The following is a 13,896-nucleotide window of genomic DNA, read 5'->3' as shown; positions in this document are numbered from 1 at the left end:
GCTTGAGAAATGTTGCTAGCTCTTTGAAGAAGAATATACTATATTGATAAACATTTGCAACTGTTAGATCAGACAAAATTAAAATTTATACCTCAAAAACTCAAAAGTTCAATTAAACAATTCTTTGGTTGATATAACTGATATCGGAAAGAAGAAGCTTTATTTGTTGACGAAGCACAAACTTTAGAGCCACATAAGCCTTGATCTAAATGCCAACATTGCTATTTTATAGTATCTGTGTGGCCTTGGGCAAGTCAGTGATCTTGGAACTGCAGTTTCCTCCTTTGTAAAACATGGTAATTCCAATCTTGTGTTGTCATTGTAAGGATTAGAGAGCATGTGTATGTGTGTGTGTGTGTGTGTGTGTGTAGTGCTCAATAAATAATAACTTTTAATTGCACTGCTGATTTTTGGATGCATTGTGATTAATATCGTATTAATTTTACATTATTATTATAATTAATTTCATTACTAATAAGAATAGTGAGGTTGAAAGCATATTCATGTCTCCATTCATTCCTATACCTTTTTCATCTAATTCTCACACAAAACCTGATAGATAAAGGCATCCCCAACTTATTAATGAAAAGCTGAACAGCTCATCTAGTTATATATGGAAATATGGGATTGCAGCTCAGAACTGTCCAATTTGAAACCTCATGCTCCTAACCACTAGGCAACTCTGCATTTGATATATTATCTTCCAAGATAAAAGAAAATCTAAGGGTATTTCTTGGAAATAAAGTCAGGAAAATTATCTCGGTAAGAATAATTGCATCAAAATATTACCAATGACAAAATACACAAACTCTACATCATGCCATTTCTTTCAACATACTTAGTTTACATAGAAAAAAAAATTTTCCCCATGATATCAAAATACCAAAAATATAACATGCAAGTTATAAAAAGCAAATGGCACATCAGGAAAGTAGGAAGAAATTCAAATTGTTAATGTTGTGCTCTTGAGCATCTGCTCTTAGATATCAAACAAATTGCCTGAACTCACTATATATTGTTACAACATAAGCCTACACACTGGAGCCTCACTGTGTCACAGTGGACAAGGTTAATGATTCATCCCTAATCCTAAAGGCTCCTTCTAGGATTAATTGACTTTCTCTGCAGCCTGCCTGCCTGTCCTCTTGTGGATCCTGTGAAGAGGATTTCTCTGCATTGCTTTGCCTCTTTTTCCACTATCTACCTCAAACACTATCTAATCTTTTCTCTACCTACACAATTCAGTAGGAATCAAATTCAGTAGAAATGAGCCAGTTAAACTGATTCAACTTTGAAAAAATGCTGACTTGCTTAGAAGGAATGAGCCAATTTTGTCTTTCTCAATCTGGCATTTCATTTCTCAGGCCACAGTACTATTAACATTAATAGGAATCAATTAAATAGCTATTAATTGATAATCTATTATGCAGCAGACCACAGAAAGAATACGAAAATGGGTGAGACAAAGTCTCTGTCCTCAAAACACTATCTTTTGAGGGGAGGAGAGAAGTTAATTTCACATTAGGATAGGTATCAAAAACTGCTATGAGGGTGCAAAGAAAAAGCCTGCAAAACATCAAGAGGCTAAGAAAAGATTCAAAAGAAGAGGAAGTTCAGGAGACAGTCTTTTAAATGGATAGGATTTCAACACACCTCTGGGGAAAGGGCATTTTCCATGGAGGAAGACAGGAGGAACAAAGCAGTGGCGGTTGAGGGGGAAGCAAAGGGAACTGGGCACTAAATTGGCGAGCGCATAGGCTGCATGCTGAAAAGGGGGAAGCAGAGGATAAGGTGAGAAAATGGTTTGGCACTAAATCATAGCGGACCCTGAATGTCAAGGTGAGAAAAGTCTGTCATGAGCAAGTGAAAGTGTCTGAGGATGACAGAGAAATGATTGAATCTGAACTTCAGAAGGTCAGTTTGGAAGAAGTGTATTGAACAGACTAGAAAGACAGAGTCAAGGCCAGTCTTCGAAAGTGAGAATGGAGAGAGACAGATTCAGGAGAATTCATAATAAAGTAGGATCTATGTTTCTGGCAAGTGACTAAGGCTGAGCTAGCCAATAGAACAGCCACAGTCACATGTGGGTACTGAGCATCTGAAATGTGACTAGTCTGAACTGCAATGTGCTGTAGGTATAAAATATACACGGGACCTCAAACATTTGGTAGGAAAGAAAGAATGCAAAATAACTCACTAATAATTTTAATTTTTATTATATGGTTAAATGATCTTGTTTTGGATATGCTGGATTAAATAAAACATATTAAAATCAATTTCATCTGTTCCACCTTAATTTTTAATGTGGCTACTAGAAATTTTTGAATTAAATATGTGGTCATGTTATATTTCTTTGAACAATGCTGAACTAGATGTTAGAGCAGAAGGAGACACTGGACAAACTAGAAAATAAGTGGCAGAAGAGGGAAGAGGACTTGGTAGTGCTGTGACAGGGAAGCCGTAGGGGAATTTTTACATATTTATTTATTTTAAGAGGACATTATTAGCAGGTTCAGATGCTAGACAAGTGCCTAGGAAGATCAGTAACAGTAAAAATGAGCCATTGAGTTTTTGCCTAGGTAAAGAAATGGACAGGACAAAGGCATGTGATCAGTGATAAGGCAAGTGAGCAGATAGCTACTCTCAAGAAATAGCAAACAGAAGAAAAATAACAGCAATACTGAAGAGTATAGCAGGTTTAAGATGATTTTATTTTTATCAACACAGAAGAGATCTGGATATGTTTGTAGACAGAAGGAAAGGAAAAACTAAAAACATGATGGACAGAAGAACTAATGGGTGAACATGAACCTGTAACTGGAGGTTGTACAGAGATTGCCACAAGAGATAAGTAAAGCTAAAGTTATCAAGAGAGAGAATATGTAACTGCTTATTTTATATTTATATTTCAGTTGAGTCATTGGTGCATGTCATTTGTCTTGAAGGGAAAAGAGGGGAATATAAAGAAATTATTATCTGGGAAAGAAAACCAGAGGAAAAACTGAGACCATGTTCAACCCCTGGCGTGGGACTTGCTCCTTGGAAGTGTTGTGGATTCCCTGTGGTCACTTATGTAGCCTTTCCCTACATGCGTGCATTTCCCTTACGTCATGGCTTTAAGATTAAAAAAATGATTCATTTAGATTATTTCATCAGAAGAAATAATGTATTATGATTTTTTTGGTGTAAATTGTGCTTTTTAAACATTATTCTAAAATCCACTTTTTTTTCTTTTTTGGTCTTACAGTTGATAAAAGTCTGCTTTATCGAGAAGAGAATGCCTAATTCTATTCACTGATAAAGACAATACTTGTTTCGCATTGCATTAGTCCTCATGTACAAGGCATCATAGGTATAGATCTGAAATGTGCTCATCCGCGTGTCTTACTTTGAATGGCCTCTTGTTCCAAGCCGCCGAGTCGTCAAGAGGGGAAATTTTTGACGAATTGTCTAAAAAGAAAGTCAATTACTTTAGTTTTTAGAGAGTGTGTGGTTCTCTTGCGAGCCTCTCATAATCAATCAATTCTAGAAAGCAAATGTTGAACTTTGAGTAAATATTTAGTCTGGAAAAAATAATATCATACACATATTGATTCGTAATGACACATCAGCAAAGGGAGGGAGGCACTGTTTTCATGAGATTGCTCTACTGCCCTTTTCTCAATTTCCAAAGCAGATCATACCAATACCTGCTCTTGCTTGATGTTACTACCAAAGCAATTACTACTTTATTTATGTACCTTGTGGGAAGATTTGGGTTTCTTTACAGTAATTCTTTGCAGAGATTTACCCACAATTAAATATCTATCTCCAACCCTGAAAGGACATGGAAATGTTCTTTGCCTTACCAGATCTGCACAGCAGTGTTTTAAATTTTTTCTTTTCTATGTTCCTTTCTCTAAATTGGTTAAAAATGAGCATTTGATTAAAGAACAAAAATCTCTTCTATATAAAACAGAGGTTTTAACCTGAATCTTAGGAGATCCACACATGATCCTCTAAAGGCTCCATGGCAAACTTTATGTATGAATGTGTTAATTTCTCGGGGACTGGTTCTGCAGTTTTTATCAGATTCTCAAAGTGTTTCATGGCTCCCCAAACAGTTAAGAATTACTGCCGTAAGGGGGACTAGTAAAATATTAAAGTTAAAATGGATGTTAGAAGTTGTCTTACTCAGCTTCCTCATTTTACAGAGTGAGTGAACTGAATTTTGAGGAAGTTAAGTGCTTTTCAGGTTTCACAACAAATTAGAGTCTAGCCTAGAACCTAAATCACTGGATTACCATGCCCTTATCACACTGTCTCCTGTAAACAGATAGGTTTTCAAAATAAATTAATAAATTATTTTATTAAAAAAAACTGAGAAGCCAGACCATAGTAATCATTATTTTCTAGACAACGAGTCCCTCTACAGGTTAGAATTTGGATTTCAGTTTATAAGAGATGCCATATTTGAGATCTAAGCTTCCTACATTTTTTCTGGGATATTCTCAGTTCTTAGACAATAGAGCATGATGAGAATCTCAAAGAACAAGGCTTTGCCAAGAGATTGAGATTGTTTCCTGATTCTTAAAGTGAGCTTAACATATGTAAGTACAGTAATGTCAGTTATATAGATTCACATCCTAACCACACGGTTTGGGTAAAAAGGGATGTTTTTGAATGAGAGAAATTTAACCAATCCCATCACAACATCTTGGAGTTTGGGGTGTAAATATACTTAGAGCAAATGGAGAATTAGGAGAACTATTTATGAAATAGAATAAACACAATCACCAATTACATTAACAAGATACTTGCCACCTCCACTTAATTCTGCTTCTCAATACAGGCCATACCATACTCTTTAATGTATCCCTCTTTGAAGGGAAATAGTATTGCTCAGATGGAGCTTCCTTTAAGGTCACATTCAATCTTCTGATAGCCGGGGTTCTAATATTCAAAACATATAGTAGTTCAAGGTAAAACAAAGAGTAGGTAAAATCTAGGTTAAACATACAGTAGTTCCAAATACAGCCCTTAAAAGATTTCATTTACAAAACAGATGTCTTAATATTCTGTAAGAAAGCTTGAACAGATAAGTTTGTTTCCATACTTTCTGTCTGACATGACTTCAGTTGTAAGGTAGTAGAGCCAATATGTGTTATTTACCTTTCCAAAAGTGGCTGCACAGGCTGGCTCCAATTTCTCTTTCCTGCAGAAATCTAAATAGTGTGCATAAAGGATGCACCGTGGTAGGCAAACTCCTTCACATACAATGTAATTCTCTTCAAGCCTAAGAAAAAGGGCCAAGAATTAGGTCAAACCTTTTCTTTATTTCTTCTTTCCTTTCCCCTCTCACATTGATTTACTGCTCCTTTTGCATACAGACTCTATATGAGTTCATGAGCAGACATATATAGACTTCTTTTATTCTGGATAATATTAAAAATACAGTCACAAGGATTAAAGTTAGAAGAGCAAGAACCCCAGCGAACACCTGTTAGTGGAGTTAAAATACCATGGCTAAGACAAAGCCACTCCTGCCTGGTCCACATCCCAAAGAATAGGTCTTTCGTCTGTGTAAATCTTCACTATTCATCATGCTTTCCTTTGTGATAATCAAATATGAATAGTGAAAATGAAGGTGATGGTTTTTTAAAATAACATTTTCAACACTGAAGGGCTGCCAGCCTTCAGGTTGGCAAATGTCTACAATCGCTTCCTTTCATTCACAAACTAGTTCTGAACATTGAATAGTTAGGGAAGCACGGTGATACGTTGATTTGCAAAATACATGAGTAAATTAACTTCACTTAAGTTTGAAATGGTACCAATCTATTTCTATCTCTACACTTTTTTGCTGTAGTCAGTGCTTATAACTACCTAAAAGATCCTGTACACTCGAAACATAATATTATTCTCTATAGATGCCTCTAAACGTGACATATAAATTCAGCTGTATATTATAAACATAATTATATAAACTTTGAAAATTTAGAAGTAATTTCATTTAATTTGGATGCCTGCAATTGCAATTACACACAATTTATATAAATGTAATAAGAGATATTTAAGTGTTATAAACATCTGAACAGCAATCAAGAAATCAGAACTTGTAGATTCTACTCTCAATTTTTCTAAACTTTCAGTAGATGATATTGGATAAAATTTACTTATATTCTGTTTATGTATAGTAAAATCATAATTACTACCATACAAGAACAATGAAACATAGAATATGCATTCATATTAAAATTAAGTGCAACTCTTCAAGAGCTCTGATTTAACACGTTCCTAAGGTGCATGAGATAAAAGCTACAGGACGTGTTCCTAAGCAGGTAAAGCATCAGACATCCATTTTTCTATGACAAAGGGAAAAAAAAGAATCAAAACCCAATTTGCATACATAAAACCAAACACCTAGTTGACAGTGAAAATTGAAGTTACTCAGGCAGATTTTTCACTTTAATTTTTAATTCTAGTTTTTAACATCCCCACTATAATCCATAATCATAAGGGAAAAATGATCAGAAGGATTCCAAGGCTTTTTAAAAAAGTATATAACATTTTTTTAAGCTCTTTTTGGGAAAATAATTGCTTTATACTCTTGTACCAGCTTTTAACATTTTTCTTTTAGGAAAGAGTATGGAGAATTCAAACAAAATGACATTTTATAGTTTCGAAAAATATGAAAATTACTGAGAAATATTCAACTATTTAAAACTGTATTTTAATGACACACATTTAATGCCCACTTTTTCATCTGGCTTCAAAATACTGAAAAATCCTAGAAATAAGTACAATGTTGATTTTGGGTATGACATTTTTTCTTTAACTGTAACACATTTATATTTATAAAACAAAAACCCAACTTTGTTTCCATTCACTCAAGTTGAAATGAATAATGGAAGTGATCATTCAAAAGACCTTCATAACATATCTGAAGTCAAAACCTTTTAGCTCCAATTATCCTACAGAAAATAGTCGTGTCTTAAATATTTCAGATAATTAGTTCAGTTATTTACTCCTCTAGTATATTCTTAACTAAGTAAATGGGATATCAACTTCAACAGTTAAACCATAATTTGAGAAGGATATTTAGTTTATATTTCAAATATTTGAAAGAGGTAAGGATATAATCACAAAAATTTAGTTTATGCAAATTGTAATTCCATGTTTAAATAGAATAAGATACACTAGTTTTTTAAAGATGTTTTTTCTATTGTATTTTTCTAAGATTTAGATCACACTTTACATATAAACAGATTATGTAATTTATCAGCAAATAGACATTTTTACTTATTTGCATCTTATTTGGAATTTGGGAAGAAATTTACAGTTCTATTTCTTCACACTACATAGGGAAGTTTAATATTATGTTTTAACTTTAGATTTCCTTTTAGAACAATATTATAAAATGTTCTGTATATGTAAAGAACCTACTGATAAGCTCTTGGTTTTAAAAGATTTTCCACAAAATCCAATTAGTGGTATTTCACTATAATAAATCACATAGAAAAGGTACTATAAAAATAGTTGAATATTAATGTACATTAATAGCGACATCTTAGCTGATTTTTCTGTGTCTTCTAGTTCAAACGCAGTTCATCCTATCGCCGATACATAATTTTGAATATGCCCTCTATGGATAAAGGCAATGTTAATATCTTTCCATCTTTAAAGTTATTTTTCAGAATCATGTTTTATAAACATAAAACTACCAAATAACACATATAAGGACTGAACTGATTACAGGTTAAACAAATAAGTCATAAAAAATATTCATTATTGCTTATATTCGAAAAAATTATAGTTTTAGTCTATAATGCACAGTGATGGTTTTTATTGTATTGCAGATCATTTTTCACCAGTACCAGAATGTGTCTATACCAAATACACAGGGAAAACAATTTCTGGATGAATTTCTAATTGGTCTTTTAAACTTCTCCAAGAAAATCTGAGGGAGAAGCAACTTGAAAAAAGCAAAGAATCTTAATAAACTGACTTTAAAAAATTCAACAGGTGCTTAAGGCTACCCTTGGGTGAGTCTTACCACTGCAGGGTGAGCTGAGTCTGCTTCTTTTTATCCTTCATAATCTGCGTGATGCTTTTCTTCTGAGAGAGGTCGGTTGCTTTGGTTTTGCTGTCCCGATTGTCCGCATCCTCTTCTCCAGAGGAAAAGTTACCATTGCTTAAATGCATTTCTGATTGCAAGTTGAAGAGATGATAAAGAAAATCAGAATATAAAATCAATTAATTAGCCTCTGAATGTATCTCGCCGTCAGGGTGGCCTATGGGGAGTTAGGAGGAGAGCTGTGAAAAATCCCTTAGACTTAACTTCTATTTGACAAACATTTTCCTAGGGGAAATCTATCTACGTCTGCGGTGTGTTGATTATTGGACGCCCTTTCTAAAATACATGCGCGTCCCAGCGGCGTCCCGGGAGGGGGCAGAGCACTCACCGGCTTTAACTCCCACCCGCAGCTCCGGGTCGTCCCCTTTCTCCCCCCTGCCCAGCGCGCCCCCCGGCTGCGCCTCAGCCGCCAGGTACACCCTCTCTTCGGGGTAAACGAGGAAATCCTTGCCCAAAAGCTGCACACAACACTCCTCTTGGACTTCGGGGGAAACCTGGCGAGAAGCCTGCGCCTGCAAGAAGGCGTCTTCCAGCTCCGGGACCTTGGCCATCCTCCTGGCCGCCGAGACTCGGGCACCCGCCGCTCGACCGGCTCCCAGCGGAGCCCGGAGGCCGGGGCGGGGCTGGGCGGGGCGGGGCTGGGGACCCGGGGCCGCCGGGGCGGGGACGCAGGCTGCGGCTCGGGATACCCTGGGCTTCGCGGAGAAGGAAGGCCGGGCACAGGTACAGCTCAGGCCGCCCTGGGAACCCGGTGGGCCGAGGCGGGACTGCCTCTCTCCACCTGTCTGCCATCCTGGCAGATGCTCAGCTCGGAACTCACTTTCTCACCTGCTCCTGTCGAGCCTGAGTCCCATTCCCCACATCTCCTTCCCTCTCTTTCCCGTCCTCTCATCTTGTGCTGGGGACTGAGGACTCTTTTCACAGCTAAAGCTCCGGGCAAGAATGGAGAAACTCCACTGTCTCTCCGAGGGAAAAAGCAACTGTCCCCATCTCTACTCTCAGAAGACATCAAGGATGCTTCAGCAGACAGCCTTGACTGTGCATGCCCGGGCCAGGAGAGAGGACCCCAGCAATGCTCAGCCTTTGCACAACATGGGCTAGGTTGATTTATTTCTGGAGTAATCCTAGCGGGTGGTGAGGGCTCTTCTCAGTGACTTTGGACAGACACCACCACGTCCCACAAGTGTCCAGACGGCCCTGCTCCCAGGTGCAGAATGCCGGGCCTCTCTGCCCTCCAGGATCCGGCCCTGAGCTTGGAGAAAAAGATGCATTCACTTCCTACATAGTTTGTAATTTAAACGTGTCCCTGATGATTCCTCACTTTTTATACCTAGTAGTAGTGCAATGGACATTTGTTGAAATGGAAAATGAAAGAAATTGCCATATTTCATTGCCAATCCAAAATGGCAAGAAAGTCATGTGTGGTGGAAAATATCTTGTGCTCTCTTTAAGAAGGAAAAGTCAGTAGACTTGGGGTCTGTGTTGCCAGACTGCCACATAATCTTTCATTCCTTCCATCTTCTATTCTTTTGACAGATAACGCCCTGTGCTTACTATCTATATGCTTAGTGCTCTGCAGAAAGGGCAAGAATCCTGCTTTGGTTCACATTGCCTCACCACAGCCTGCAACCTGTCATCCTCATTTGGAGCATTAGAAAGATAGATCACCCCTGAAATTTAATTTAATATTAAACTATATTACATCAAAATGTTACAGAGAAAACAAAATGGGACCCAAGGTGGTGGATGGCTGAGGGTGGATTATGGGGAGAAGTAATACAACCTAAGAGCATTAACTTGGCTATATAGCCAAGACTACGAGTGCATTTGACCCTTACCCACTTTTTAGCACCACTTATGGGAAAGGCACCACCTCTCTGTCAAAGGTTTTCTCCTTACCGGGTACCTGCAGAAGCTGGGTCCAGGCTGGGGCCATCCACCCATCCAGGCACTCAAAGCTTTGAGGCTGTACCAGCACCGCTCCCCACAACCTTGAGGATCAATCCCCTCTACCCCGTCCCCCCTCAAAGCCTCAGAGCTTTCCCAGTACATGGCGCTTAGCTCTACAATACTTAACTTTAGAATGTTCCTTCTTTACAGAGACACCCTCAGACTCATTCTGTAAAGGAGGTCCTGGTTAACTGTACACAAAAAGACTCTGCCCACTTATATCACACAGTCAGAAGAAAAACATTCAGGAAAATTACTGGGATTTAAAAAAATTCTTTTTAAAAAATATCACTTGAACCTAAAAAAAAAATAATAAAAAACAAAACAAAACAAAAACAAAAAAAAAAATCACTTGATATCCAGGTTGAGTGTGTGTGTGTGTGTGTGTGCCCATGCACGTGTGTGTGCGCGGATATGTCAGTCATACAGACATTAAGTGAATATCTGGCAATTACCCAGCTGAATTAGTTAGTGAAAACACAAGCCATTTAAGGCTCTAGATGAACTTTTGCCTTAATTTTAAGTAAAATCTCTGCCTAACAAAATAACATGTAAGTTGTTTGTACTACTGATCAGAAACAGAAATCTGAGAGACATAATAAGTAAAGAAATTGAATCAGTAATAAAAACACTCCCAACATATAAAAGCCTAGGACAAGATGGCATCAATGCTGAATTATACCAAATGTTTAAAAAAGAGTTAATGCCAATCCCTCTCAAACTTATGGGTTGCAATAAAAGTGGTGCTCTGAGCAGGGGAAAAAAGCTTCCATCATCCAAAATTACCATTTTTGATCACTATAATTTGAGCTCATGAGAATAATGTTTAGGAGACATAATAATGATAAGCAAGTCATAAAATCCTAGGCAGGAAAATAGGTAAATATAGAGAATGATCTGTTAAAATACTGATTCTAAACATTTTGTTTTTTATATTCCCATTAAGAAATTTGTATAAGCCATAGATTCTCCCCCCAGAAGAAAAACAAACAAACAAAACACACTCACATACACACATACAAAATTCTGCATGCAATTTGACACATCCCAAACAAAGAATATCTGAAAACATTTATTCTCTTTGAAGAAAATAGCACAGCAATATATGAAAAAGGAGATTCTTGGAAGTTCCCAAATGACAGTATCTTCATGACTGGAGGCACCACGTTAAAGGAGAAAGGAATTTAGAGTCAAATACATTGGCACTCATTCTCTTTGTGACTCTGGGCACTTAACCTTTCTGTTTCTTTCTCTCTTAATTGGAAAAACTAGTATGTATCTGTAGCAGACTCATGGGTGTTTGTCCAGATCCTCTTGGATCCCCCTCTCATTTTCGAACCACCCTTTTTCCAGCTTCAGCTTCCTTTTGTTTCCAGTAACCAGCTCCACCACCACCAGGACTTGAAAACACCTGCGACTCTTCTTTGGAGGAACTGCCCTCGGCTACTGGACCACCATTGCCCATAGGCAGAGCAAGCCCAAACACCTCGGTGTTTATACGTCCCCTGGGTGTTCCTTAGCCAATGACTGATGATTAAGGGGAATAAAAGTTCGCTCATTGACCTCATGGTGGATAAATCTGAGTTGCAGTTTACAATCCACAGCTCCTCTGTGGGATCAGGCTGAAGCATCCTCTGCTGGACAATTCCTGGAATCCCATCCTTGTTTGGCTTCTTTCCCTCCTCTGTCCTTCTATCCCTACTCCTTTACCTTTTTCTCCTAGAAATGATTTCTCATAAATCACATTTGTAGATGACTGTTTGACTTGTGTTCTGCTGACATGACACCACATTATAGCACTGATGTAAGAATTAAATAAAACATTATAAAAAAGAAACTAATGCAGTGACTGGAACCGTAACCACTCAATAAAAGGTATCTAATATTTCATTCTGAAATTTTAGGTCCCTTTTAGTGCTCATAGGCAAAAAAAAAAGAAATTTTCTCTGTCATTGCAGAATGATTCTGAGAAACATCTTGTTCCTTGCTTAGACTCTTTCTGAGCATACTGTGATCTGGAGTGACCATATACTATGAAATTTCTGTGAAAGTTTATGCCTCACCTAACTTTTTTATGTTCACCAAGATTACTTTTTAAATATATAAAGTACTTATATTGCTTTCAGGTAATAAATTTCATATTGTTGCTACATTCAAATAAAAGTAAGATCAGTTATGAACTTAACAACACAGCCCCCAGATACATGAAGCAAATACTGATTTGCAGAGATGCTAAGACCATTCAATGAAAAAAAGAATAGCCTTTTCAACAAATGTTGCTGAAACAATTGGATATCCACAGGCAAAAGAAATCCTTTCCACATGAATTCGAAACTCTTCTTCACAGTATATATAAATATTAACTCAAAATGGATCAGAGACCCAAATATAAGAGCTAAAACTGCACAATTCTTAAAAGGAAACATAAGTGTAAATCATCATGACCTGATTTAAGAAATATTTATTAAATATGACATCAGAAGCACAGCAACAAACAAAAAAATAAATTGAACTCCGCTAAAGTTTGTGTAACAAAGAACACTATCAAGAAAGTGAAAACACCCAAAATGGCAGAATACTTAAGTATCATTTACTTGATAAATGTCTAGCACCCAAAATATATAAAGAATTGTCATAATTCAGCAATCAAAAGATAATAGCCCAATTTATAAATGGACCAAGGATTTGAATAGACATTTCTCTAAAAAAGATAAACAAATGCCCAATAAGCACATGAAAAGATGCTCAATATCATTTTCCTTAGGGAAATGCAAATCAAAACTACAGTGAGATAGCACTTTACTCCCACTAGGATGGTTATAATTTTAAAGATGAAAATAAGATGTGGAGAAATTGAAAGTCTCATGCATTGCTGGTGAGCATGTAAAATGCAGCCACTGTGGAAAGCAGATTGGCAGTTCCTCAAATAATTAAACATGGAGCTACCATATGACCCAGTAATTCCATTCCTGGATATTTACCCAAGAGAACTGAAAACATATGTTCCCACCAAAACTTGAATACTAATGTTTATAGCATAATTACCCATACTAGTCAAAGCAGATACAACCCAATGTCCATCAGTGTTGAGTAGATTAATAAAATGTGGTATATTCATAAAAAGGAATATTATTCAGCTATAAAAAATAATGTAGAAGTGATACATGCTACAATATGGGTGAAACTTGAAAACATAATGGTAAGTGGATGAAGTCAGATATAAAGACTACATATTGTATGATTCCATCTATATGAAATGTCCAGAATAAGCAAATCCCAAAAGACAGACGGTAGATTAGTGATTGTGAGAGGCTGGTGGTGGAGGTAATGAGATTTGACTGCTTAATGAATGTGGGGTTTTTGAAGGGGTTAATGAAAATGTTCTGGAATTGGTGGCGATGGTTGCACAAGATTGTGAATATGCTAAAAACCACTGAATCATACATTTCAAATTGATTAAAATGGTGGATTTTACCTCAATAAAGAAAACAATATTTAAATAAGCAAGTTTAGGTTATAAGGCTATCTTACCAGATAAGAATGACTACTTAGTCCAAGACTTTGCTATGAAGAATATTTACAAAGTCTGGACAAAGTTCCCAGACATATTCTTTTTCATTTTATTTATTTTTATTTTATTATTATTATTTTTTTTTATTGGCTGCATTGGGTCTTTGTTGCTGTGTGCAGGCTTTCTGTAGTTACAGAGAACAGGGGCTACTCTTCATTGCAGTGAGAGGGGGACTCTACTCTTCATTGCAGTGGGGAGGCTTCTTATTGCGGTGGCTTCTCTTGATGTGGAGCACGGGCTCTAGGCACACGGGCTTCAG

At 36.9% G+C, this 13,896-nt stretch overlaps 1 protein-coding gene across 1 annotated transcript in view; it reads right to left on the bottom strand.

Annotated features, from left to right (window-relative positions):
• RFX6 (regulatory factor X6) overlaps positions 1-8,667 on the bottom strand; it is a 49,274-nt gene extending 40,607 nt beyond the window's left edge. The window contains exons 1-4 of the mRNA XM_057740158.1: positions 8,445-8,667; positions 8,036-8,186; positions 5,152-5,275; positions 3,389-3,450 (exon numbers count right to left, since the gene is read on the bottom strand). Coding sequence (XP_057596141.1) covers positions 3,389-3,450; positions 5,152-5,275; positions 8,036-8,186; positions 8,445-8,667 — 560 coding nt within the window. The remainder of the gene's footprint in view (positions 1-3,388; positions 3,451-5,151; positions 5,276-8,035; positions 8,187-8,444) is intronic.
• Between the last annotated feature and the right edge of the window lie 5,229 nt (positions 8,668-13,896).

This window comes from Hippopotamus amphibius, chromosome 6, assembly GCF_030028045.1.
Source record: "Hippopotamus amphibius kiboko isolate mHipAmp2 chromosome 6, mHipAmp2.hap2, whole genome shotgun sequence".
In the NCBI taxonomy this organism is placed as follows: Eukaryota; Metazoa; Chordata; class Mammalia; order Artiodactyla; family Hippopotamidae; genus Hippopotamus; species Hippopotamus amphibius.
Note: the sequence above shows the minus strand (reverse complement) of the source record. Positions and strands in the feature narration are given on the sequence as shown.